The 27343-nt window shown below is 32.1% G+C and overlaps 2 protein-coding genes across 6 annotated transcripts; both read left to right on the plus strand.

The window, feature by feature from the left end:
* Positions 1-2818: 2818 nt before the first annotated feature.
* LOC110624831 (putative disease resistance protein RGA4) lies at positions 2819-19885 on the plus strand. Of its 5 annotated transcripts, XR_006352389.1 has the most exons (5): positions 2819-6236; positions 6386-6421; positions 19018-19207; positions 19556-19587; positions 19691-19884. XR_006352389.1 is itself a non-coding variant. In XM_043961316.1 (2 exons), exon 1 carries the CDS (start codon positions 2933-2935, stop codon positions 6209-6211), a length of 3279 nt encoding a protein of 1092 aa, XP_043817251.1. In that variant the 5' UTR covers positions 2819-2932; the 3' UTR covers positions 6212-6236; positions 6734-6823. The 5 variants fall into 5 exon arrangements, 2 of the variants coding, with proteins under 2 accessions (XP_043817251.1, XP_043817250.1); XR_006352391.1 differs by lacking the exons at positions 2819-6236; positions 6386-6421 and adding an exon at positions 18743-18878 and having other exon boundaries at positions 19691-19885; XR_006352390.1 differs by lacking the exons at positions 19018-19207; positions 19556-19587; positions 19691-19884 and adding an exon at positions 6700-6715.
* LOC110624360 lies at positions 15334-26983 on the plus strand. Its single transcript, XM_043960749.1, has 4 exons — positions 15334-18590; positions 19506-19587; positions 21934-26817; positions 26912-26983. The coding sequence occupies exons 1-3, from the start codon at positions 15334-15336 to the stop codon at positions 25030-25032; spliced, it is 6438 nt and encodes a 2145-aa protein (XP_043816684.1). The 3' UTR covers positions 25033-26817; positions 26912-26983.
* Positions 26984-27343: the final 360 nt, after the last annotated feature.

Consider the following 27343-nt stretch of genomic DNA (forward strand, 5'->3'; position numbering starts at 1 on the left):
TTATTATATAATAATTGTAGTAATTTTAATCTCTTTTCTTTCTATAAAAATGTAATCCTCATATGTCTATCCTATGTAAAATCCATTGGAACGATCTTAATTCTCCACACAATTTTATTTTATTTATTTTCAAATGATTAGTGTTTAAAATTTTTTTTTTATTATTGTTTTCTTGGCATGAGATATATGGTTTACAATCTTTCTGGTCAACTGAATAATTTTGGATAGATAGAAATTGGATGAGAGTAATTTAAATGTTAGAATTCTTTGATTCACATGATTCTCTTTTTAAAAAATATAATTATTTGAATAAAATTTATTATTGAAAATTAATAATACATGATAATAAATACTAAGATTTTTAATTTATTTAATACAATAAAATTTGTTGATGCATGACTTTATAGTTGATTAATATTTGAAATCTTTAAATTTTTTACTTTAAAATTAAAAATCATACATATTAATTAAATTTTTAATTATTTTCTACAATTATTTTCTTTGTTTTATAATATAGTTGGCCTATTTAACCAATAGTTTTTTTTATATTATTTTAGATTTTAAGAGATAAAATAATATATTATAATATAAATCAATAATTTCATGTTCAAAATCTAAATATATAAAAAAAATATTTTACTACTCTTAATAATTGGAGTGAATTCATAAGAAAAAAATATTATTTTATAAAATAATTTTATATAATAATAAATAAAATATTGTAATACCTGCACAACAGACTAGTTTTTTTCTAATATTTCCTTTTGTTTTATAATGGAATAAAAGCTCCCTTAGTATCCTTGCCCACCAACTCATCCCAATCCCACCTAAAAAGAAAAGAAAAGAAAAGAAAAGAAAAGAAAGAAACAAACTATAGGTAAAAATAATTCTATCCGAATTCGATTAATTCGAATATTATTAATATTTAAATTTATTATTTAATAAAAAATTATTTTAAATTATTTAAATTTATTATAAATTTAATTATAATTATTTAAATAAAATTTTATTCATTTAATTTTATATGTTTTAATTACTAATTTATATAAAAATATTTTTTATTGAAAAATTTAATGTTTCTCAAAAAAATTAATTTTTAAATAAAAACATATAATAAATTTTATAAATATTATTATAAAATATATATTTATATTAAATTAATTATTTATATAAATAAGTTCGATGATTGATACCTGGTATTCTGAAATTCAGAAAATAGGATTTAAAGTGGGTGTTTAAGTTTGACCGGAGAAGAAGGTGTTCATCCCTTCTATCTCTTTTTCTTTTGTCTGCTAGTAACGTCTAACCGCTTTTCTGCTACAGTGCAACCTGTTTCTATCACTTAGATCCGTATATACGAATATGTCAGACGGCCATTTAGTTCTATCGGGTGCGCATACGCATGCGGACGCGTGAAATGAATCAGGTCACTCACAAGTCTAGATCCAGTAAAAAGAAGCTCAGCCTGATGAGGTGACAAGAGGAAGGATAGCGGCTCTAGTCACTTCACAACCTTGCCTGCGGATGCGCCAAAAGACATTAAATGGTTGACTGGCATAGAGGGAGCGTCTGACGCTTTTATACGTACGAACATGTGTTACAGGAGTAAGTGGCGCTATAATAGAGATACCGTTAGATATCATTAAAAGATAAAGAGAAAAAGAATAAGAGGAGAGGAACTCTCTCCTCTCCAACTAAGCTTACACCACTATTATAAACTCTATTATCTGAATCTCAGAACATCAACAATTAAAATTTAATAAATTTTATTTTTTTAAAAATATAATTGTATGAATAAAATATTATATTAAAAATTAATAATACATGATAATAAATACTAAAATTTTTAATTTATTTGATACAATGAAATTTGTTGATGCATGGGTTTGTGAGGTTTTTGAATTTTTTACTCTAAAATTAGAAATCATACCTATTTATTGGATTTCTAATTATTTTCTAAGGTTATTTTCTTTGGTTATTCTCTTTGTTTTATGATATAGATGGCATATTTAACTAATAATTTTTTTTATATTATTTTGAATTTCAATAAATAAAATAATATATTATAGTATAAATTAATAATTTTAAATTCGAAATCTAAATATAAAAAAAATATTTTACTACTTTTAATAATCAGAGTAAATACATAAAAAAATATATTATTTTATAAAATAATTTTATATTATTTTATATACTAATAAATAAAATATTATAATATCTACACACAACATACGAATAAACGACTAATTTTTTTCTAATACTTTCTTTCCTTTTATAATGGAATAAAAGCACCTTGGTATCCTTGCCCATCAACTCATCCCAAAGAACAAACTATAGGTTGCTTCTTATATGTGTTCTCTCTTTTATTAAAAGATAAAACACATTGCACATCTTAGAATATGAAATGCTAATAAGTTTTAGGTAAGGGATATTGGAATCATCTTCAAGCCTATGATGTTTTGAATTTTGAGTCTCACTAATAAATAATTAAGATAACAAATTTCCATGATCTTATAACACAAATCGTATCAAATGCTTCTTGAAATTAAGGAACAAAAATTGTCTAAGAACTTATAACATTACTTAATTTTAGTTTAATAATTAGTTTTTCCAGGAAATAACTCCACAGATAGGCAAAGGATAACTTCTTTCTACATATTCATTCCTTCTACCTTTTGTTTTGCTTCTTCTCCTTAGAGAATGTAATGCTCTATTGATCTTATTGATTGCTTCTACCTTTTGTTTTGCATAAAAACTGGGGAAAACTACTTTGCTTCTTCTCCTTAGAGAATGTAATGCTCTCTTCCACACCTTATATATTGGCTCATTAATTATGGATGGGATTGGGATCATCTCTCACAAATCCACAAGTTTTCCCCTTTACTTTCTTTGTTTTCATCTTGCCCAATTTTCAGTCGTTATCCTTCTATAGATGGCTGAACAAATCCCATTTAGCATTGCGGAAAACTTATTAGCAAAGTTGGCCTCAATTGCTTCTGAAGAAGTTAGTTTGGTGCATGGCTTCAAAAAGGATCTTAGGAAGCTTCAAACTACTCTCTCCACCATCAAAGCAATACTTGTGGATGCTGAGGAGAAGCAAGAGGAAAGCCTTGCAGTGAAGGACTGGATAAGGAGGCTTAGAGAGGTTGTCTATGATGCAGATGACTTGTTTGATGATGTAGCAACTGAAGGGTTGAGAAGGAAGGTTGAAGGTGAGGGAAGAATGGTTAGGAAGGTATGCGACTTCTTTTCTTCCACAAATCAAATTGCATTTCGTTTCAAGATGGGTCATAGTATTAAAGATATTAGAGAGAGGCTAGATGAAATCGCCAAAGAAATATCTGACTTTGGCTTTATAATTAGGAAGGAAGTTGGAGTATGTATGGGGATAAAGAATAGTTGGAGGGAGACAGACTCCTTTGTATTGAAATCAGAAATTATAGGAAGAGATGAAGATAAGGAGAAGATCATAGAATCATTGATGTGTTCAGTCAATCAAAGCAATATTTCTGTAGTTGCAATTGTAGGGTTTGGTGGCTTAGGAAAGACTGCACTTGCCCAATTAGTGTTTAATGATGAGAAAGTGGTGAATTATTTTGATTTGAAGCTATGGGTATGTGTCTCTGAGGAGTCAAATGTTGAAACACTAGTTAAACTCATCCTTAAAAGTGCAGGCAATAATGAAGTGCCCAACTTGTCTTTGGAACGGTTACAAATTCGCCTTAGACAATGTTTAGAAGGCAAAAAGTTCTTGTTGGTGTTGGATGATGTGTGGAACGTGAACAATAGGATTTGGAGTCAATTGAGGAGATATTTGATGGTTGGTGCCATAGGGAGTAGAATTTTAGTAACTACTCGCAGTAAGAGGGTTGCTTTAGCTATGGGTGTAGACTCTCCGTATGCTTTACAGGATCTAACAGAAGATCAATCATGGGATCTATTTGAGAAGCTAGCATTTAGAGAGGGAACAGGAAGAGTGAATTCAAATCTAATAGAAATTGGGAAAGAAATTGCAAAGAAGTGCAGAGGAGTTCCACTTGCAATTAGAGCTATAGGAGGCATAATGCAACTAAGAAGTAGTGAAAGTGAATGGTTGTCTGTCCTAGAAAATGAGTTGTGGAAGGTCTTCGAGAGTGATGGTGATATTAGTCAAGTGTTGAAATTGAGTTATGATGTCTTACCGTACCATTTAAAGCAGTGTTTTGCATACTGCGCAATGTTTCCAAAAGACTATGAGTTTGGTAAGGATAGATTAATTCAGTTGTGGATGGCACAAGGCTATGTTCAGTCTCGGGGTCAAAGTGAAAATGAAAATGCAGAGGAGATTGGGGAAGGATACTTCAATGAATTGTTATTTAGGTCATTTTTCCAAAAGTTTAAGTATTGTTATAAAATGCATGACCTTATCCATGACCTTGCACAGTCAATAGCAGGGGATAGTTGTTTTGTAGTTAATGATAATACTAAATATATTCCTGATAGAGTCCAACATGTGTTTTCTGAAAATTTGTCTTTTGAGGAATGCTTCAGGCAGCTAAAAAATAAAGGATTGAGGACACTGTATTGTCCATATTTTGGTGATGGATTATGGTTGAATTTAGATAGTATCTTTTCAAATTGTAGAAGCATACGTGCTTTGAGTTTTGGATGGAATATCAATGGAATGCCAGATTCAATTGGAAAGTTGAAATACCTGAGGTATCTTGAATTTTCTAGTTCTAAAATCAGTTCACTTCCAAACTGCATTTGCAGCTTGTATAATTTGCAAACTCTAATACTCTGGGAATGTTGGGGTCTTAAAGAATTACCTACAGACATGAGGAAATTGATTTGTCTCAGACAACTTATTAATATTGGTTGTAGTAGGCTTGAATTCATGCCATTGGGGTTGGGGAGATTAACAAATCTGCAGACTTTGTCAACTTTTGTTGTGGGAAGTGATCAAGGAAGGAGATGTTCCTCATTGAATGAGTTGAATAGCTTAAACCGGCTAAGAGGTGAAATCTCCATTGAAGGACTAGAAAATGTGAAAAATGCAGCTTTGGAGTCCAGCCGAGTAAATCTCAAGGAAAAGAAACACCTTCTCTGCTTAAGATTAAGGTGGGATGGCAGGGGAGATAGCAATAGTGGAAATAGTGAGTTGTTGTTGGATAACCTACACCCTCACCCGAACTTGAAAGAATTGAACGTTGTGTGCTATGAAGGTGTGAGGTTTTCAAATTGGCTTTCTTCTATCACAAATCTCGTCAATATTACTTTATATAAATGTCCGAAATGTGAGCATTTGCCGCCATTGGACAATCTGCCTTATCTGGAAATTCTCAATCTTAGCTATTTCGATTCTCTGGAGTACATATCAGATGAATATAATTTATTCTCTTCTTTATCTACATCAGCAGCAACATTCTTTCCATCTCTAAAGATTCTTAAACTCGATGTTTGCCCTAATGTGAAAAGGTGGTGGAGAACACGTATGGAAGCAAAGATGGTGCCTCAATTTCCTTGTCTTTCTAAATTAACCATCGCGAAATGCCGTAACCTGACTTTGATGCCAATGTTTCCATCGCTAGACATGGAGCTTCATCTTGCCTATGCCCACATAAGACCATTGCATTATACATTGCAGATGTCTGCAACGGCTTCTGCAGTACCATCAACCTCTTCTTCAGTTACTTCTCCTTTTTCCAAATTAAAGACTCTGTGGTTACAAGGTATTGAGAATCTAGCATCTCTACCTGGAGAGTGGATGCAGAACCTCAGCTTCCTTGAGAAACTATTTCTTAGCTACTGCATGGAAATTAGTGATGAGGATGAGTGTGGCATATTCAAATGGAGATATCTTGTTAGTCTTCGAGATCTCTCTCTCTATAATCTTTCAAATCTGGTGTCTCTACCAAGGGAGCTTCAATATGTTACCACCTTGCAACGTCTCTCTATCCACGAATGTTCTAATTTGAGGGCTTTGCCTAACTGGATAGGCAACCTCACAGCACTCGAAAATTTAAATATCCACTACTGCTCTAAATTGGAATCGCTACCAAGAGGAATGCGTCAAATCACCACTTTACACAAGTTGAGTGTTACCCGTTGCCCCCATTTGTCTGAAAGATGCGCACATGATATGGCTGCAGATTGGCCCAACATTTCTCACATCCCAAATATCCAGATAAATGGAAATGATATTCAAAGGGAGGGCCGGTATTTATTGTAAGAAGAAGGATCCTCTGCTTTCACAGGTTAGGACTTTCTTCACTTCATCCCTTCATTGTATTTTAATAAGATCACGTAATTTTTCTAAATAAATACTTTTATCCATAGGTTATTCTATTGTGTCTTCATTTTATCTTTCAAATTTAATAACTTACAGTTCTGATTCTATGTGCAGAGGTACAACTGCAGAAGGATGATTCTACATGCAGAGGTACAACTTCGGTTCTACTCCAACGCTCGAATTATATGTTGCTTTTGCACTCCACAAACCTTTTCTCGAGTTTCAAATTTTACAATTGTTCTTACTTTGATAGGTTGATATCAAAACTTCAGAATGAAATAATGTTATTTCTATCAGTGAATTGCATTTACCTTCTTGCTACACTTAATTTTTCTCGCTAGTTTCACCCTCTTGCTATGCTTGAACGTCTAGAGAATATTCTATTGTCAAAGATAATATTAAAATTCAAATGCAAATTCTATCTGCAGGGAATAGAAGCAAATGATGTTGGTAGCACAACAGATGGTCTGCAGGGAATACTTACAAGACTTTGCTTCTGAAAGAACCTGCTTTGTCATTGGTCATTTGGTTGTGCTGGAAAGAATAATTTTTTACGTGTTTGAGGAAGGAGCAAAGATGATAAATCTTCAATGCAGTACCCATTTCCATCATTAAAAAGGTATGAAATTTTAGATATGAAATTTTTAACTCTTGCATGCAAAAATATTTAAATTTCAACTTTACTGGCAAGCAATCCATTCAACTTCAATACACAATTAACTTTTAAACTCTCCAGTGTTCTTCTTTTGATAGTTTGACACTGGAGATTTATTTGCTTAATTCTTTTCAATTTCTATGTAAACTCAGTTGAAAGTGATCAACTGTAACAAGTGCGGTTCTGTAATATGAGCAGATCTGGAAGGATGTTAATACAACCCTTGGAACATTCATTTGCAATCTTTATTCTATCCTGATAGTGAATTTTCTGAATTTAATTGCAATATGTTCCATTTGTTAATCCTTGCAGGCTACACATCCTGCAAGTCATTTTAAACAAAGGTTTGAGATCATTTTTAATTTGTTGTTTTATAATAATTTGTAAATTTTCAAAGGTATAAAAGCATTTTCTGATTTGGTCTCTCCTGAATTATTTGAGAATAAGATAGTAGAAGCCATGAATTCCCAGATTCTTTGAGAATAAGATGGATGCCAATGTCTTAAAGAAGGAGCAGAGGGGATATGAATTCACTGGATCTTCTTCAGATAGGCAGCTTTTGGCTCAGCCGTGAAGGTTTGCTCTGAATTGGAAGCTGTAATACTTTGATGTCTTTACCTCTGATTTGGAGAATCAGTGGTGAGTAACATCAATCAAAGTGGTAGTAGTCTAGTTTACATTGTTAAGGAAGTGAATTTCCTGGTCCTTTTATAAAATTCTTCGAGTCTTCTCCTTCCAGGAACTATTCGGAGCACTTTTGGACCAGGATGGCAAATGATTGACCCTGAATTCTTACAATTTCATCACTTGCTGCTCTTGCTGAAGTTATACATGCACAACATCATGAAAAAGGGATCGGAGGGTTCAATTACGAGGGAATTTCGTTGAGAAGTGGATTAGTTGTAAATACTGCAAAAAGCCAACATTTTAATTAATTCAGCAACTTGTTCATTTGCTATCTCGACTGTATGGCTTGAATTTTAGAATTTTTCATAGACCGAATCGTGTAGTTCCATACTGCAAGCCGAATTAGCAAATAGAATATAAGGTTTCTAGAAAACACATTGAAATTAAAGTTAGAATCGTTTTAAATTTAGGATAAATTATATTTTAGTTTCTGAATTTTAGTATAATTAACTATCAGTTTTATTACTTTTAGAACCGAAGGTTTAAATGTCTGTATTTTTATTCCGTCCATATTAACACACTCACTCCCTCCGCATTTCATCTTTGATCTTTTTTCTTTCTGCTGCTTCACATTTTTTTTCTCTAAGTATCATGGATCTTCCCATTTATGGCATCTCCAACATCTTCATTCTCTGCCTCTACCTTTTTAATACCCATTTGATGCAAGATTCTTCAAATCAAGTTTTGGCTTTTAAGTCATCTTCTTTAGTAGATGCATCTTAAATTGCAACAGTATATCTTCTCAATCTGCCTTATCTGGAAACTCTCAATCTTAGCTATTTCGATTCTCTGGAGTACATATCAGATGAAGATAATTTATTCTCTTCTTTATCTGCATCAACAGCAACATTCTTTCCATCCCTAAAGGTTCTTAATCTCAAAGTTTGCCCTAATGTGAAAGGGTGGTGGAGAACATGTATGGAAGCAAAGATGGTGCCTCAATTTCCTTGTCTTTCTAAATTAACCATCGCGAATTGCTGTAACCCGACTTTGATGCCAATGTTTCCATCACTAGACACGGAGCTTCTCTTTCTTTATTTTTCGATGAAAAATTAAATTTTCAACTAGAAAACAAAAATTTTAAATTGAATGTTATTTGTCTATTAGCAGATAACAGGGACCCACAAGGGAGGCAGTGAGATAAAGGTCAAAAAAGGCACGTGTGAACAGACTGGCATGTAGAGGATGTAGATGAAGACACGTAGAGAGTGGAGGCTGATCTTAACAACAGCTGGACAAAAGAAAACACGTGGCTCTAGACCATTTTAACTTTTCTTTTTTGGGCCACCTTTTCTCTCTTATAGTTTATTTGAATTTTCTGAGCAATAACATGGCAGGAAACAGTGAGCCTCTCTAGTGATATAACTGCTGCTATTCTGAATTTTTTTTTTTTGTTAGGGATTGGAGATTGAGATTTGAATAAAGTAAAGAAAGAAGACATTGGAGAAGTGTGTTGATGGGTACAGAGTAAACAGTGACATTGCCAGCATGGATGCTGAATGGTGAATATAATAGGAGCTGGTCAGTTAGCTCAGTGATCTGGATAGGCCATTTTATTGATTATTTAAGCTTCTTTTTAGTACTATTTATGAAAAATTAATGCCCATTATCAATTCTTTTCACTGGATCGCTTGCACGTAGCCGACGTCTGCTTTTGGGCTTTGGCTCCAATGAAGCAAAGCTAGCACAAGAATTCCTATACAATTAAGAGCAAAACATGCTGCTCTTTTTTCCACAAGCCCTCCAATCCATACCTTGATTTTCTCGCATCTGCTTTTTGTGGAAGATTGGATAAGTTCCAATCCAAACATAACCTTGCTTAAATAAATATTTTGTTTAACAATGCAAATGGATATCGCAGGTAACATGGCTAAAGAGTCGGTAAAACTACAATTTAGTCCAATTTCAACACAGAATATATAGCTTACAACTTATCCAAAATTCATGACTTATTCAATTTTCAAATCAATCTAATACACCAAACTTAGTTATTGTCGTGCGAAAAATTATAGTCAAATAAAAAGAAAAACAATCGAATAATAATTAAATCTGACACTACGATAGCAATAGAAAAATAATAAGAGATATAATTATAAGTATGGGATAGGTTCCTGCTAATACTAAATTTAAAAAAATATAGTTGATCGCTGGATTTCAGTTATCTGAATAAAATCACGCTCAACAAAACAGAGTTAGTCTAAAACTCGTGAATTTCCTCAGACTGACCAATCCAACATCTCATGCTCTGATCCAGACACGTGAGATAGGTCGGATCATTCTTGATTTCGGATCCAATAGAAAAAAATTTAGTCCGGTAATGTGACATAAAGAGAGATAGCAGACCCAGTCACTTCTTAACCCTGTCTGCATACTCGTTGGGAGAATTAAATGACAACCTGGTGTGGAGAAGGGATCTAACATGTCTGTACGTACAGGTTTGAACGACAAAAATAAATGGCGCTGTAATAGAAAAGTCGTTAGACATCACTAGCAAATAAAAGGGAAATGGATCTCATATGAATAAAAGGAAAAAAATGATTATGCCCACTAAGCACAACTATTACATATTTAAGGATTAAGTACTATGATTATCCCCATAAATCACAGCTGCTTCATTGTATCTTTTTTTAGAGTAGAACTAATTTCTTGATTTTTTAAAAAAATTACAGTAACTAAATAAATGGCTTTTAAAATTAAAAAAAAAAACTAATATATAACTTTTATTAAAATATAAGGAGTAAATTGTAATTTACTTGTAAGTTTAATATGGGCGCAATTGGCAGCTCAGTACCATGTTTCTACCCTACCTCTTTGGATTTGTGTTGTGAAATGTAAGATTATTTTAAACTTTGGTAGGCTGGCAGTAGCCAATCAGCTATGAAACCTTCCCTCAAGAAATTCATCAAAGTTCACATCTTTTGCTTTATGATTGTCTCTTTGATTTTGAAGCCCTTTCCCCCTTTCTGAGTAGAAAATGCATGGCAACACATGTTTGAGGATGAGTTGGCAAGACAGATAAGCACACCATTTAAAGTCTGGAGGTAAAAGATATCCTCTAATAAATGAGTTGACAAAATATATTAATTTTTTTTTAATAATTACGGTTCAATTTCTCTCAATTTCTTTAAATATTTATTAATAAAAAAATAAAAAAATTTCCACAAAATGGATATAAATTTTTTTAATCATAGAAAATATATTTTTAAAGAAAATAATTTATTTTTATAATGTTAAAAAATAAAGGACATTAATATGATTTTTAAAAATCTATAAATGATATTGTTTTTTAAAAAGTGAAATTTTTTCTTTAAAAATGATTTAGATTTTTTATTAAAAAAATATTTTTTATTAATTATTGAGTCTTCAAATGCTAAAAAATGCAAAAAAAACATTTTATTAGAAAAATATTTTTTAAAAAACAAATGAGCTTCAATTTGGTATATGTTAGAGCTGCTATATTAAAAAGGTAGCTCGTTAAATATGTTGGTTAGGATTTTTTTTTTTTAAATGGAAATTAAAGATTAGAGAAATAAAATTTGAGATTTCTCATAGTTATTCAGATGTATTTATCGTCAGACTAAATCTGTGAGTGCTATTAATAAGAAATTATTAAAAATTATTTATTAAGTTAATTTAATATATTCTAATCATCAAAATTTCATAATAATTAAATAAAGTTTCAAACTACATTCTTTAAAAATATCTAAAATAGTGAATATATAGTAAATTTGGAAAATGAGATTTCAATCACAATCCTAAATATTTTCCAGGTTTAAATCACAATCCTAGATGTATTTGCCTCTAATAATAGTGATGTTATACACCAATAGCGAAAAGTTAGTTAGATGTCACAGTAAAATAATACCACTTGATAAGAGTATAATAACTTAATATATAGTTTCACCCATAAAACTCGAACATTATAATCATTCAATTCTTCGTAAAAGACTTCACCTTTCTCTCAATAAGTCTGAGTCTTTCTATAAAATTATTGTTAACATATACAATTGAGCAAATTCTCATAATGCTCGTAATCACGGAATCATTAATCAATGAGTTGAGGAGATCTCTTATCAATGAGTTGGGTGTATCATTGTTAGATTTTTAAAAAATATTATAATTAACTATATTTTCTTATATCACATAAATAAAAATATTTAATTATAATTAACTATATTTTCTCATAATATATCAATTAATGATCCCAGAAATAAAAATATTTAATTTTTATATAATTACTCTTGAATTGTAAGTAATTTCTTATACTCACCCTATTCTCCAAATTTACTGATTTAGTAATTATCGTAGACACCTACATTATTTTTTTTGTAAATTTAATTAATTACAGCACGACTCTATTTTTCGATTATATCAAAGGACCTATTTTGTTTATTAAAAAAATTATGAAATACAGTTTAATTTTTTTTAGCAAAAATGTTTAAAAGTAAATTATATTTTGATCATTGAATTTTAGCATAATTAACAGATCGATTCTTATATTTTTAAAACTGAACACTTAAATTTTTTTATAATTAGTCTGTCTAAATTAGAGGTCTCTCTGTTCATTTTTTCAGATAAAAGTGTGAAAATGTTTTTATTACTCTCTTTAAATTGATAAACTACACTTGAGTTCTTAAATTTTAGTAAAATTAATGAATCGGTTCCTATATTTTAAAAATTGTACACATTAAATCCCTCTATGATCAGGTTATCCTCCTCTATTATAATTTAAACATTTTGATCCTTTATTTTTATTTGAAATAACACTTAAGTCCCTATACTTTTGTCTATAATATCCTATTTAACTAATTTTTAGCATTTTTATTCTTCAATTTCCATTCATTAAAATATTTTAATATTTATAATTTCAAAACTTTTAAAAAATTCCTACAATTTCAGCTATTTTAAGTAGTACCGAATAACTTTTAAATAGATTGTAAAATTTTATAAAAAATATTTTAGAAAGAAATTATACTTTCAGAAAAAATTTGACCATCCACTAATTTTGAACTAATATTAATAATGGATGAAAAAACTGTAATTTTAGACGAATTAAATATAGAGAGATTTAAAAATTTAGTTTAAAAATTATAAGTACTGATTTATTAATTATACTAAAATTTAGAAATCAAAATATAGTTATACAATATAAAATTATCAACTATGTTTGATTCAAAAAAAAATTATCAACTATATTGAAAAAGATTTAAGTATTTATAAAAACATTTTAGATACTTGAAATATTATTCTCCCTTTAATTAATTGGCTAATGAAATTATAAATGAAAAAATATATAATTTAGACAGAATAATTATATAAAAATTTAAATGTTTGATTTTAAAATATATGAATTGATCTATTAATTATATTAAAATTTAAGGATTAAAGTGTAATTTTTCTAAAATTTAAATTAAAATATGTTGCTTTTAGGTAGTAGGCGGTGATGGCGCGGACTTGCTTTGGAGCTCCGTTTGGGGCCGCTATTTTGTCTGAATGGCTTAGGTATGTGGCTACTGGCCTGTCCAATTCCCTATCTAACATAAATTAAATAGTAATAGTAATTTTTCTCCCATATTCAAAAATTGAATGTATATGAGTAAAATCCCCGATAAAAATAATTCTATCCACATTCGATTAATATTATTATTTGAATTTAATTAATATTATTAATATTTAAATTTTCAGTTCCACTTACTTTCGATGCAAAATTTTCATTGTGACTCGATACTCTCACCTTTTACTCTTCCTTAAATCTAACTTTTTTTTCCTTCTCCATGTAAGACGATCTGTGTCAATTGATTACCGATGAAAAAGAAGATATTGTGTCCCTATTAAGAGTTTTAAAGATATTCCGATCGTCACTTATGATTTCTGTATAGTGGAGATATTTCTCACATACAATCTAATATATTTTATTTTTTATAGAAATAAAAATTTTTAATTCTTATATGGAATTTTTTCGTAACTTTTTACATTTTAATGGTTGCTTTTCAGTCAATAGATAAGATTTGAAAGAGGTCTTTCGTTAATGTGAAAGAGTCATGTGTCTGTTTCTGTGGTTGACTTTTCTTCGAATTTTATTGATTCAGTCGTTTTAGAAGGTAATGTTAAATGGAGATTTACTAGTTATTATGGGTTTTTGGAATCGCAGCGACGACGTCAGTCTTGGAATCTTATTCGACCTTTATCTCGTAAAAACTTTTTTCCGTGACTTTATTCGGAAGATTTTAATGATTTATATTCGAGAGATGAGAAAGAAAGATGAGCATTTTTATCAAATTATCATATATGCAGGGGTTTAGACATATATTTTGAAGAGAATCTTTGCCAAATTATCTTATACAGAGATTTGATTTTAAATGATTGTAAATATTTGTTAACTCTATAACTGATATTTCTGTTAAATCGATTCGTCGTAATACTACTCTATCTGCTCATAGTTTGGCTAGAGAATCTATTAAGTATAATCGTATCTCTGTTTGGGATGATATCTCTTTCTATTTGATGGAATTTTATTAATACCATCAGTAGTTTTACTTTTTAAAAAAAAATTAAATTTATTATTTAATAAAAAATTATTCTAAATTATTTAAATTTATTATAAATTTAATTATAATTATTTAAATAAAATCTCATTTCATTTAAATTTATGTATTTTAATTAATAATTTATATAAAAATATTTTTCATTGAAAAATTTAATAATTTTTTAAAAATTAATTTTTAAATAAAAATATTTAACAAATTTTATAAATATTATTATAAAATATATATTTTATATTAAATTAATTATTTATATAAATAATTTCAAATGATTAATACTCGATATATAAAAATATTCGATTTAAAATTATCACATATGAATTTATATATAACTTAATTATAACAATTCAAATCTAATTTATTAAGATATTTTTAAATTAAATATTTAAAAATATCCAATTCATTATAATTCTTATTTAATAAGATAAAAAATGATTGCATAAAATTTTTATTTTTTCATTTCACAAAAATCAAGTAAGATTAGCGAACTAATAATGAGAGGTAGTTTTTTTTTTATTATTATAAATATTAATATTTCAAAATAAGTAAATATATAAACACAAATTTAAGGTTTTAGGCTAAAAAAAATTAATCAAACTACTCAAACTAGCTATTATATAAAAATTTTAAACCATAAAAAGAACGGTTTAATTATAAATATTATTGATTTACTCTTGAAAGTCACAAATAAACTAATATTTTATATTAAATTAATTATTTATATAAATTTAATTTGTATGTTTCAGTTAAACTATATTTATTGAAATATTCAATTTAGGGATTGCTCAATTTATATATATAATTTATTAATTTTTAATATGAATTGAAAAAATTTTAATTTTTTATACTTAAGAAAACTTTATTTTAAAAAATAAAATTTATTCGCATAATGCATCATTTCAAACACAGAACAGATATGAATCATGCTACACGCGTCTTCCTAGGGAATTACTTCAATAATAGGCAAAGCATAACTTCTTGTATATATAATTCATTACTTCTACCTTAAGGAATCAAAATACTTTGCTTTTTCTTCTTGGAGAATGTAATGCTTTCTTCCACACCTTATGTATATTGGCTCGTTAGTTATGGACTGCATCATCTCTCACAAATCCTGAAATTTTCCTTTAATTTCTTCATTTTCATCTTGCCCATTTTCAGTTTTTTTCTTTCTATCGATGGCTGAACAAATCCCATTTAGCATTGCAGAAAACTTACTAACAAAGTTGGCCTCAATTGCTTCTGAAGAAGTTAGTTTGGTGCATGGCTTCAAAAAGGATATTAGAAAGCTTCAAACTACTCTCTCCACCATCAAAGCAATACTTGTGGATGCTGAGGAGAAGCAAGAGGAGAGCCTTGCAGTGAAGAACTGGGTAAGGAGGCTTAGAGAGGTTGTCTATGATGCAGATGACTTGTTTGATGATGTAGCAACTGAAGGTTTGAGAAGGAAGGTTGAAGGTGAGGGAAGAATGGTTAAGGTATGCGACTTCTTTTCTTCCTCAAATCAAATTGCATTTCGTTTCAAGATGGGTCATAGTATTAAAGATATTAGAGAGAGGCTGGATGAAATCGCCAAAGAAATGTCTGACTTTGGCTTTATAATTAGGAAGGAAGCTGGAGTATGTATGGGAATAAAGAATAGTTGGAGGGAGACAGACTCCTTTGTATTGAAATCAGAAATTATAGGAAGAGATGAAGATAAGGAGAAGGTCATAGAATCATTGATGTGTCCAGTCAATCAAAGCAATATTTCTGTAGTTGCAATTGTAGGGTTTGGTGGCTTAGGAAAGACTGCACTTGCCCAATTAGTGTTTAATGATGAAAAAGTGGTGAATTATTTTGATTTGAAGTTATGGGTATGTGTTTCTGAGGAGTCAAATGTTGAAACACTAGTTAAGCTCATCCTTAAAAGTGCAGGCAATAATGAAGTTGACAACTTGTCTTTGGAACAGTTACAGATTCGCCTTAGACAATGTTTAGAAGGCAAAAAGTACTGGTTGGTGTTGGATGATGTGTGGAATGTGAACAATAGGATTTGGAGTCAATTGAGGAAATATTTAATGGTTGGTGCCATAGGGAGTCGAATTTTAGTAACTACTCGTAGTAAGAGGGTTGCTTTAGCTATGGGTGTAGACTCTCCATACCCTTTACAGGGTCTAACTGAAGATCAATCATGGGATCTATTTGAGAAGGTAGCATTTAGAGAGGGAACAAGCAGAGTGAATTCAAATCTAATAGAAATTGGGAAAGAAATTGCAAAGAAATGCAAAGGAGTTCCACTTGCAATTAGAGCTATAGGAGGCATAATGCAACTAAGAAGTAGTGAAAGTGAATGGTTGTCTGTCCTAGAAAATGAGTTGTGGAAGGTCTTCGAGAGTGATGGTGATATTAGTCGAGTGTTGAAATTGAGTTATGATGTCTTACCATACCATTTAAAGCAGTGTTTTGCATACTGCGCAATGTTTCCAAAAGATTATGAGTTTGATAAGGATAGATTAATTCAGTTGTGGATGGCACAAGGATATGTTCAGTCTCGGGGTCAAAGTGAAAATGAAAATTTAGAGGAGATTGGGGAAGGATACTTCAATGAATTGTTATTTAGGTCATTTTTCCAAAAGGATGAGTATTGTTATAAAATGCATGACCTTATCCATGACCTTGCACAGTCAATAGCAGGGGATAGTTGTTTTGCAATTGATGATAATACTAAACATATTCCTGATAGAGTCCAACATGTGTTTTCTGAAAATTTGTCTTCAAAGGAATGCTTCAGGCAGCTAAAAAATAAAGGATTGAGGACACTGTATTGTCCATATATTGGTGATGGATTAAGGTTGAATTTAGATAGTATCTTTTCAAATTGTAGGAGCATACATGCTTTGAGATTTAGATGGAATATCAATGGATTGCCAGATTCAATTGGAAAGTTGAAACACCTGAGGTATCTTGAATTTTTTCATTCTCAAATCAGTTCACTTCCAAACTGCATTTGCAGCTTGTATAATTTGCAAACTCTAATACTCTGGGAATGTCAGAGTCTTAAAGAATTACCTACAGACATGAGGAAATTGATTTGTCTCACACAACTTATTAATAAAGATTGTTATAAGCTTGAATTCATGCCATTGGGGTTGGGGAGATTAACAAATCTGCAGACGTTGTTAACTTTTGTTGTGGGAAGTGATCAAGGAAGGAGATGTTCCTCATTGAATGAGTTGAATAGCTTAAACCGGCTACGAGATGAAATCTGCATTAAAGGACTAGAAAATGTGAAAAATGCAGCTTTGGAGTCCAGCCGAGTAAATCTCAAGGAAAAGAAACACCTTCAGTGCTTAAGATTAAGCTGGGCTGGCAAGGGAGATAGCAATAGTGGAAATAGTGAGTTGTTGTTGGATAACCTACACCCTCACCCGAACTTGAAAGAATTGGATGTTTTTGGCTATAAAGGTGTGAGATTTTCAAATTGGCCTACTTCTATCACAAGTCTCGTCAATATTACTTTATATGAATGTCCGAAATGTGAGCATTTGCCGCCATTGCACAATCTGCCTTATCTGGAAATTCTCAATCTTGGCTATTTCGATTCTCTGGAGTATATATCAGATGAAGATAATTTATTCTCTTCTTTATCTGCATCAGCAGCAACATTCTTTCCATCTCTAAAGATTCTTAAACTCGATGTTTGCCCTAATGTGAAAGGGTGGTGGAGAACATGTATGGAAGCAAAGATGGTGCCTCAATTTCCTTGTCTTTCTAAATTAACCATCGCGAATTGCCCTAACCTGACTGTGATGCCAACGTTTCCATCACTAGACATGGAGCTTCATCTTACCTATGCCCACATAAGACCATTGCATTATACATTGCAGATGTCTGCAACGGCTTCTGCAGTACCATCAACCTCTTCTTCAGTTACTTCTCCTTTTTCCAAATTAAAGACTTTGTGGTTACACGGTATTGAGAATCTAGCATCTCTACCTGGAGAGTGGATGCAGAACCTCAGCTTCCTTGAGGAACTAACTCTTAGCTACTGCATGGAAATTAGTGATGAGGATGAGTGTGGCATATTCAAATGGAGATATCTTGTTAGTCTCCGAACTCTCTCTCTCTATAATCTTTCAAATCTGGTGTCTCTACCAAGGGAGCTTCAATATGTTACCACCTTGCAACGTCTTACTATCCGCGGATGTTCTAATTTGAGGGCTTTGCCTGAATGGATAGGCAACCTCACAGCACTCCAAAATCTATGTATCAATGGCTGCCCTAAACTGGAATCGCTACCAAGAGGACTGCGTCAAATCACCACTTTACAACAGTTGAGTGTTATCGATTGCCCCCATTTGTCTGAAAGATGCGCACATGATATGGCTGCAGATTGGCCCAACATTTCTCACATCCCAAATATCGGCATAAATGGAAAGAATATTCAGGGCCGGTATGTACTGTAAGAAGAAGGATCCTCTGCTTTCACAGGTTAGGACTTGCTTTACTTCAACCCTTCATTGTATTTTAATAAAATCACGTAATTTTTCTAAATAAATACTTCTTAGCCAAATAAAACTCCTGATGGAGCTAATCAATCCAATTTACAACTGCAGAAGGATGATTCTACATGCAGATGTACTACTTCGGTTCTACTCCAACGCTGGAATTATATGTTGCTTTTGCACTCCACAAACCTTTTCTCGAGTTTCAAATTTTACAAGTGTTCTTACGATGATAGGTTGATATGAAAACTTCAGAATGAAATAATGTTATTTCTATCAATGAATCGCATTTACCTTCTTGCTATGTTTGAACGTCTAGAGAATATTCTATTGTCAAAGATAATATTAAAATTCAAATGCAAATTCTATCTGCAGAGAATAGAAGCAAATGATGTTCATACCGCGACAGATGGTCTGCAGGGAAGACTTACAAGACTTTGCTTCTGAAAGAACCCGCTTTGTCAGTGGTCATTTGGTTGTGCTGGAAAGAAGAATTTTTATCTGTTTGAGGAAGGAGCAAAGATGATAAATCTTCAATGCAGTACCCTTTTCCATCATTAAAAAGGTATGAAATTTTAGATATGAAATCTTTAACTCTTGCATGCAAAAATATTTAAATTTCAACTATACTGGCAAGCAATCCATTCAATTTCAATACACAATTAACTTTTAAACTCTCCAGTGTTCTTCTTTTGATAGTTTGACACTGGAGATTTATTTGCTTAATTCTTTTCAATTTCTATGTAAACTCAGTTGAAAGTGATCAACTGTAACAAGTGCGGTTCTGTAATATGAGCAGATCTGGAAGGATGTTAATACAACCCTTGGAACATTCATTTGCAATCTTTATTCTATCCTGATAGTGAATTTTCTGAATTTAATTGCAATATGTTCCATTTGTTAATCCTTGCAGGCTACACATCATGCAAGTCATTTGAAGCAAAGGTTTGAGATCATTTTTAATTTGTTGTTTTATAATAATTTGTTAATTTTCAAAGGTATAAAAGCATTTTCTGATTTGGTCTCTCCTGAATTATTTGAGAATAAGATAGTGGAAGCCATGAATTCCCAGATTCTTTGAGAATAAGATGGATGCCAAATGTCTTAAAGAAGGAGCAGAGGGGATATGAATTCACTGGATCTTCTTTCAGAATAGGCAGCTTTTGGCTCAGCCGTGAAGGATTGCTCTGAATTGGAAGCTGTAATACTTTGATGTCTTTACCTCTGATTTGGAGAATCAGTGATGAGTAACATCAATCAAAGTAGGAGTAGTCTAGTTTACATTGTTAAGGAAGTGAATTTCTTGGTCCTTTTATAAAAATTTTCAAGTCTTCTCCTTCCAGGAATTATTCGGAGCACTTTCGGACTAGGATGGCAAATGATTGTCTCTGAATTCTTACAATTTCATCACTTGCTGCTCTTGCTGAAGTTACACATGCACAACATCATGAAAAATGGATCAGAGGGTTCAATTATGAGGGAATTATGTTGAGAAGTGGATTAATTGTAAATACTGCAAAAAGCCAACATTTTAATTAATTCAGCAACTTGTTTTTGAATTTTTCATAGACCGAATCGCGTAGTTCCATGCTACAAGCCTCATTAGAAAATCGAATGTAAGGTTTGCAAGAAACACATTTTTTTTTAAAGTAGGTTTGCATAAACACATCAAAATTAAAGTTTGAGATCTCTTTAAATTATAAGATAAATTATATTTTAATATTTAAACTTTAATATAATTAACGGATCAGTTTTAATGACTGTCGGGTTTTCTACGTCTAGAGTAAAGTCGGATTCTAAAGGCATAATGTCGAATTCTAAATAAGGACGCAAGCCAAAAGTTCATCAGGCGGACTCAACATTATAAGGCCTAATCCGGATATATGGAGCAAGGCAAATCAATCATAAGTACGGGTCTAACAGGAGGTAATCTAGTCTAGTGATGTGATGGAAAATAGCTGGTACGGTTAATTTGCGGTTCTATTTGCATGCAAGTTAGGAGAATTAAATGGCCGCATATCGTGGAAATGAGGTCTGGCGATGGTATACATACGGATCTAAGTGACAAAGACATATGATATTGTAACAGAAAAGCGGTTAGATAAAAGGAACATGGATAAAAGTGAATAAACGTTTCATTCTCTAATTAAGTTTACACACTTATTATAAATTTTATTTTTTAAATCTCAAAATATTAAGTCTACTTTTAGGATTGAACACTTAAACTTTTATATTTTTATTCTATTCAAACCGAAAATCTTTCATACTAAAATCTATTAAAAAGAAAATAAAATATTCTAAATGTCAAAATCACTCTTTACGAAAATTTCAACCTCTCTCGTTCTCCCTTCCCTCCATATTAACATTCTTTCTCTTTCCGCTCTCTCCCTCTCAACATCTTCATCTTTGATCTTTCTTCTTTCTACTGCTTCACATTTTTATTTCTCTAAGCATCATGGATCCTCCCATTTATGGTGTCTCCAGCATTTTCACTCTCTACCTTTTTAATACCCATTTGATGCAAAATTCTTCAAATCAAATTTTGGCTTTCATGTCATCTTCTTTAGCAGATGCATCTTAAATTGCAACATCATATATTCTCAATATTTTTCACTTATATGCTCATCTTCCTCTTTGCTTCCAAATTTTTCCAGCTCCCTCACAAACCCTACCTGTATAGTTTCACTAGGCTTTATTGAAATTCACACTAGACATGGCTTGTATGGGTAAAGAGAGACAGCAACAGTTTGATAATGGAGTATTGGAATTTACTTCAGATGTGGGAAAAAAATGTGGAGAGAGAGTTAATGTGGAGGGAAGGAAGGAGGGAGACCGTGAAGTTTTCTTAAAAGGTGTTTTTAGAATTTACAGTATTAAATTATATTGAATTTGAATTAAAAATTTTTGGATTATATTGAATTTGAATTAAAAACTTTAAATTAATTTAAGGAAATCAAAAAAGTACAACATTAGCCGTCTGTCACATGAAAAAAAAAAAGGGGTGCTCTTGCTAATTTTTCTTATTTAATGAACACTAGCCGTTTGTCACATGAAAAGAAAAGTGAAGCTGATTAGATGCATTGGATATTTTTATGGTGGCCCATGTGAATGTCTTCATACACGTTACGCAATAATCATATATTTAAAAAAGGTCAAATCTCATCTGTATCATAACCCATCAATGGATACTTCTCTGGCAATATTTTCAAGTAAAATGCACAACTTAATTTTTTAAAAATTTTTATTAAAAATATTTAGTGATTTTGTCTTTTGCTACGTGGGTCCCCTAAGAATTTACCGTCTATAAATTGGACCATGGCTGCCTTCCTCTTCCCCACAGGCAACAGCAGCATAAGTATCACAGTCCTTCAAAGTTCAAAACTCAACGTTCTGGTGTTCTCTTTGTTTTTTCTTTTCGTCTCTTTCACTCTCTTGATAACAGAAATGGCAGAAGCTGTACTGTTTAACATTGCAGGAGATATAATTAAAAAGTTGGGATCTCGTACTATTCTTGAGATTGGGAAGTGGTGGAATCTTGAAGATGAGCTTGAGAAACTCAAGGACACAGTCTCTACCATCCAAGCTGTGCTTCTTGATGCTGAAAAGCAATGCTCGGAGAATCAACAAGTTAAAGTTTGGCTTCAAAGGTTGAAACAAGCAATTTACGATGCAGATGACTTGTTGGATGATTTCTCCGCCGAAGCATTGTGGCAACAATCGATGAGTGAAGATAAGAAGTCTGCAAATCAGGTACGCTTTTCCTTTCCAAGTTTGAATAGGCTTTCTTATGGTTATAAAATGGCTCGTAAGATTAAGAACATTAGAGAAAAGCTAGATTATATTAAAGGGGATAGAGGTTTTCACTTAAATGAATGCAGAGAAGAAAGATCTATAATGTTTAGGGATAGAGAGCAAACCCATTCTTCTTTACCTGAAATTGTTGTTGGTAGAGACGATGACAAGAATACAATTATAGAAAATCTTTTACTGAGTACTGATAAGAAAGAAAATTTAACAGTAATTTCAATAGTTGGTATTGGAGGATTGGGAAAGACAACCCTAGCTCAATTTTTGTACAGTGATGAAAGAGTTAAAACCCATTTTGAATTAAGAGGATGGGTTTGTGTGTCTAATGATTTTAATGTGAAACTCATAACTGAAAAAATTTTAGAATCCATGACTAGTGGGAGATGTGATAACCTTGGAATGGATGCAACGAAAAACAATTTTCATGAAAAGATTAATGGGAAAAGATATATAATTGTATTGGATGATGTGTGGAATGAGGATGTGGAAAAATGGTTTCGGTTAAGGGATGTATTAGCAGGGGGTGCAAAAGAAAGTAAAATAATAATAACCACTCGTTCTAAAAAGGTTGCTAAAATAACACGTTCAACTTTAGTACACGAGTTGAAAGGCCTTTCTGAGGCTGATTCTTGGTCATTGTTTGAAAAGATAGCATTTGACCAAAGGCAAGTGCCAAGCTCAAGCCAAGAGGCAATTGGAAAGGAGATTGTAGCAAAGTGTGTAGGGGTTCCTTTAGCTATAAGGACAATAGGGGGTTTATTATACTGTAAAAACACAGTGTCAGAATGGCTATTCTTTAGAAATAATGAACTTCCAAAAGTGCAAGAAGATAATATCTTGTCAACTCTTAAATTGAGTTATGATAACCTTCCATCTTATCTAAAACATTGCTTTGCTTATTGCTCAATCTTCCCGAAAGATTATGAAATTTCTGTGCAAAAATTGATATATCTTTGGATGGCCCAAGGATATATTGAGTTATCAGACCCAAGCCAAAGTTTGGAAGAGACTGGTCTAATATATTTTAGGGATCTTCTCTTCATGTCTTTTTTCCAAGAAGTTACAAAGGATAAATGGGGTAATATGAAAACTTGTAAAATGCATGATTTAATTCATGATCTAGCTAAATTAGTTGCTGGAGAAGAGAGCTTCACTTTATCAGTATCAAATGTTGCATCTGTTGGAAAAACAACTCGACATGTTTTTCAATATGCTTATAACTATGAGTATGAAAAGCAACTTCCAAGTAACTTTTTCAATGCAAAGAAGGTGCGAACGCTCCTCCTTCATAATCATCATAAGCTATGGTGTGATGACACTGTTGATTATGATCCAGGAAATTACCTTTTACTTGTTTCTAAATCTAAATATTTACGAGCATTAGATCTAGGTGAACAATCCAAAGTGCCAGATTCCATTTTTGGGTTGAAGCATTTGAGGTATCTTGATCTTTCCTACAATAACCGTCTTAGGAAGCTTCCAAGTTCAATTAGTAGATTACAGAACTTGCAAGTGCTGATACTTGACCATTGCAGCAGCCTCGAAGGACTACCAAAGGACATAGGAAAGTTGGTGGATCTAAGGAAACTTAGTTTTTATAATTGTTATCCAATTCGTGATATGCCACTTGGGATTGAAAAATTGACTCGCCTTGAGAGATTAACGGCATTTTTGTTGGGCAGAGATGGTTCTGCTTCCAAGCCTATCAGTGGACTGGATGCATTACGCAACATGAACAATTTGAGAGGAGAGCTAACAATAAAATATTTGAGATATGTGTTGAAAAATGATGCACTGGATGAATTTTGTGCTGCCAATTTGAAAGAAAAGCGATATCTCCAATCCTTGAGCCTAGAATGGATCCCACTTCATTGTTTCTATAATGATGACGAGAATGATAAAGATAAAATTGATGCAAAAGATTTGAACAATGAAGAAATGGCATTGGAAGAGCTAAGGCCACACCAAAATCTCAAAGGCCTACACTTGTCTGGTTACAGAGGAGTCAAGTATCCAAGCTGGCTTCCTTTCCTCACTAATTTGTTGGAGCTTCATATATCATGCTGCAGAAATATTCAATTTCTCCCGACATTTGATCACTTCCCTTTTCTTGAAAATTTAAGAATTTCTAAATTAAGTAATCTAGAATACATTGATTGTGAAGTGGATACCAACAATGGAGGGTTTCCTTCTTTGAAGGAGCTTTGGCTATCAGATTGCTCTATTTTAAAAGGATGGAAGAGATTATCATCGATAGCAATGTTACCCAAGGTTTTTAACTGTCTTTCTAAGTTGTCCATCTTTTCTTGCCCTAACCTAACTTCAATGCCACTTTTTCCATCTCTACAAACACTTGAATTAGTAGACGCCACCATCGAGCAATTGGAGCAAACATTGAAGATGATGAATTCAGCTGGAGACTATAGCTCTGCATCTCCTTCTTCCTCTTCTTCTTCTCCTTTTTCCGCTACTCATTCTCAGTTGGAAGTTGGAACAGCTATTTCTAAAGAATATCAAGGATCTAGAACTTATGCCAGCAGAGTTGCTACACAGCCTAACTTCTCTAGAAGTTCTGAGCATTAGTGACTGCCCAAGAATAGTGCCCGTGTCTACTGATGCGAGGGACATTGGTGGGGAATGGCAAGCCCTTAAAAGCCTTCGTTCTCTTGAGTTGAACAGCATTCCAGAATTGGTGTGTCTCCCAGAAGGGCTTCAGCACATTACCACTCTGCAAAGCCTTGCAATTGGTAGGTGTAATAATTTGTTGTCTTTACCAGAATGGATAGCCAATCTCACCAAATTACAATCTTTAAGAGTTTTTGCTTGTCATTCGCTTTCAGAAAAATGCAGGCAGAACACTGGTGAGTATCTTCCTAAATTTGCTCACATCCCAAACTTGGACTTCCGTCCCTATGATCACCGTCCCCATCCCCGATAAGCAAAAACTTGAGTTGAAAAATTAATAAAATTGATTATATAAATGGAATTATTTTAGTTTTTTATTTGATTCAATTTAGTTTTATTTTCCTCATAATTAGGTACTATCAAGTTTCTAATAAAGTTCATCAGTTTTGAAATATTGTTATTAAATTAATCTGAAGTTTATTTGTCTTCATCACTTTGCTTAACTAGAAATGCAGTAAAGAATTATTTATCTTCAGCCTGCTAGTAAGAGTCATTCTTGCGTACCTTCAGTTCATGCTGGATGAAAACATCAAGGAATGGTTTCCATGTAATATTACATAGTGTTTGGTTCAATTCTATGATTAGAGTTATGTGGAATTCAATTGAATTCCAGATAGAATTCTGTGAGAATCTGATAAACCCTCCGATGAATAAGGTAAGTGAAAGAAAAAAATAGATCTAGAAGAGAGAGAAGAAGAGAATTATAATGGGTGAGAAGAGAATTGAGAGAATAGGGAGAGAATTCTGTTATTGATTATTCTTCTATGCCTTCACACAATAGCTGCGTCTTATTTATACCCAATTCTCAACAAAATTCTGTTGTAACCAATTATCCCTCCAAAACAACACTCACACCCATCCGGCTCACACTCACAGCTGTACTAAGCTCCTCCCCTTCTCCTCTTTCTAAAATATGTAACAAATTCATTTCAAATTCTATCAAAATTTGAATGAATTGGTTTTAGTTATAACCAATTCCATGGAATTCAATTCCTAGAATGGATTTTTAATTTTTCTTCAAACCAAACACACAAAACATGGAATTCAATTGAATTTCACAAAATTTTAGAAATTGAAATTGAACCTAACATGGTGTTAGTGTTCTTGTGTGCAATAGATATAATACTTGAAATGACTCTTGGTCTGTAGGGCCAAGCCTTGGAATGGTAAGATATCTATCAGTATTGTTGGCTTTCCTGGCCGGAGTTTCTCAGAAACATGCGTTGCCTTCATAATTGTTCTGCAGCTGAAAGAGAGTTTTTACAAAGGTGAATTCTGATACTCTTGAGCCATCATGATTTACATGTTCATCCTTTTTCCATCTCATAAATTATTGTATGATAAGTCTTCCAAGTGAATCTGCTGTTCTATATGGACTTTCATGTACTGTGTTGCTGCTGCTGTCAAGTGAATCTCCAAATTAACATCTTTTATTGCCAATAATCACTAAATGCTAATAGTGATTAGACGAATCATGACCCATCATTGATACTGAAATTGCCTACCGTGTTGTGACTTGTGAGCTCTCGCGTTTGAGTTCAGTCAGAGCCAATTATGGCCCCATAAGAAAAAGGTATCCTTGCTGCTCTTGTTTTAGATACACATGCATAACAGCAAGTAAATGGAGTTAGTGATGACTGTATATTTAGCAAAGAGCTAAGCAGATGGCTTAATCTTTTTCAGGTTTGGAAATTAGTACTATACTTCTATTTAGTTCTTCCTGAAATTTAGCAATGTGAATGATTGTTTCGTTTAATTTAATGCTCTTTGTGTCCAGGCATGGATGAACAGTTGTTTCATTTGGTAGAGCAACTACACGAATCAGATCAAACATCTAAAGGAAAAAAGGGAAAAATACTCGACTCATTGCCATTCTTATCAGTCTGCAACAGAAGATGGTTTCCGCAACTTCACAATAATAATTATGTAACGTGTTAGCTACAGAACTGCACGGGTCAATACTCGCAGCGATTCTAATTCAGAAAACTTGGTGTTGGCAAGATGACATGTAGCTGCTCTGTTCAACAGCATCTTCAAGTTCAATACATTTCTGTGATTAAGTGACTATTTTTGACAATTTTCTTTATTAGTAGCAAGTATTTGTCTGCAGATTCATTTATTTATAATTTCATTGTAGTTTCTGAAAACTTAGCATAAGAACTCAAATTGCTTCTTAGATTTTTAAAATATTCTTACATTTCCATGCCAT

This window comes from Manihot esculenta, chromosome 10 (genome assembly GCF_001659605.2).
Source record: "Manihot esculenta cultivar AM560-2 chromosome 10, M.esculenta_v8, whole genome shotgun sequence".
Classification (NCBI taxonomy): domain Eukaryota; kingdom Viridiplantae; phylum Streptophyta; class Magnoliopsida; order Malpighiales; family Euphorbiaceae; genus Manihot; species Manihot esculenta.

Excerpts from the sequence above, each read along its gene's own strand:
- LOC110624831 (XM_043961316.1), top strand. The coding sequence starts at position 2,933 with ATGGCTGAACAAATCCCATTTAGCATTGCGGAAAACTTATTAGCAAAG.
- LOC110624360 (XM_043960749.1), top strand. The coding sequence starts at position 15,334 with ATGGCTGAACAAATCCCATTTAGCATTGCAGAAAACTTACTAACAAAG. Across the intron at positions 18,591-19,505 it reads GGAAAGAATATTCAGGGCCG|TGAATTTTCTGAATTTAATT; the intron begins GTATGTACTGTA and ends CTATCCTGATAG. Across the intron at positions 19,588-21,933 it reads GCAAGTCATTTGAAGCAAAG|AATTTACCGTCTATAAATTG; the intron begins GTTTGAGATCAT and ends GGGTCCCCTAAG.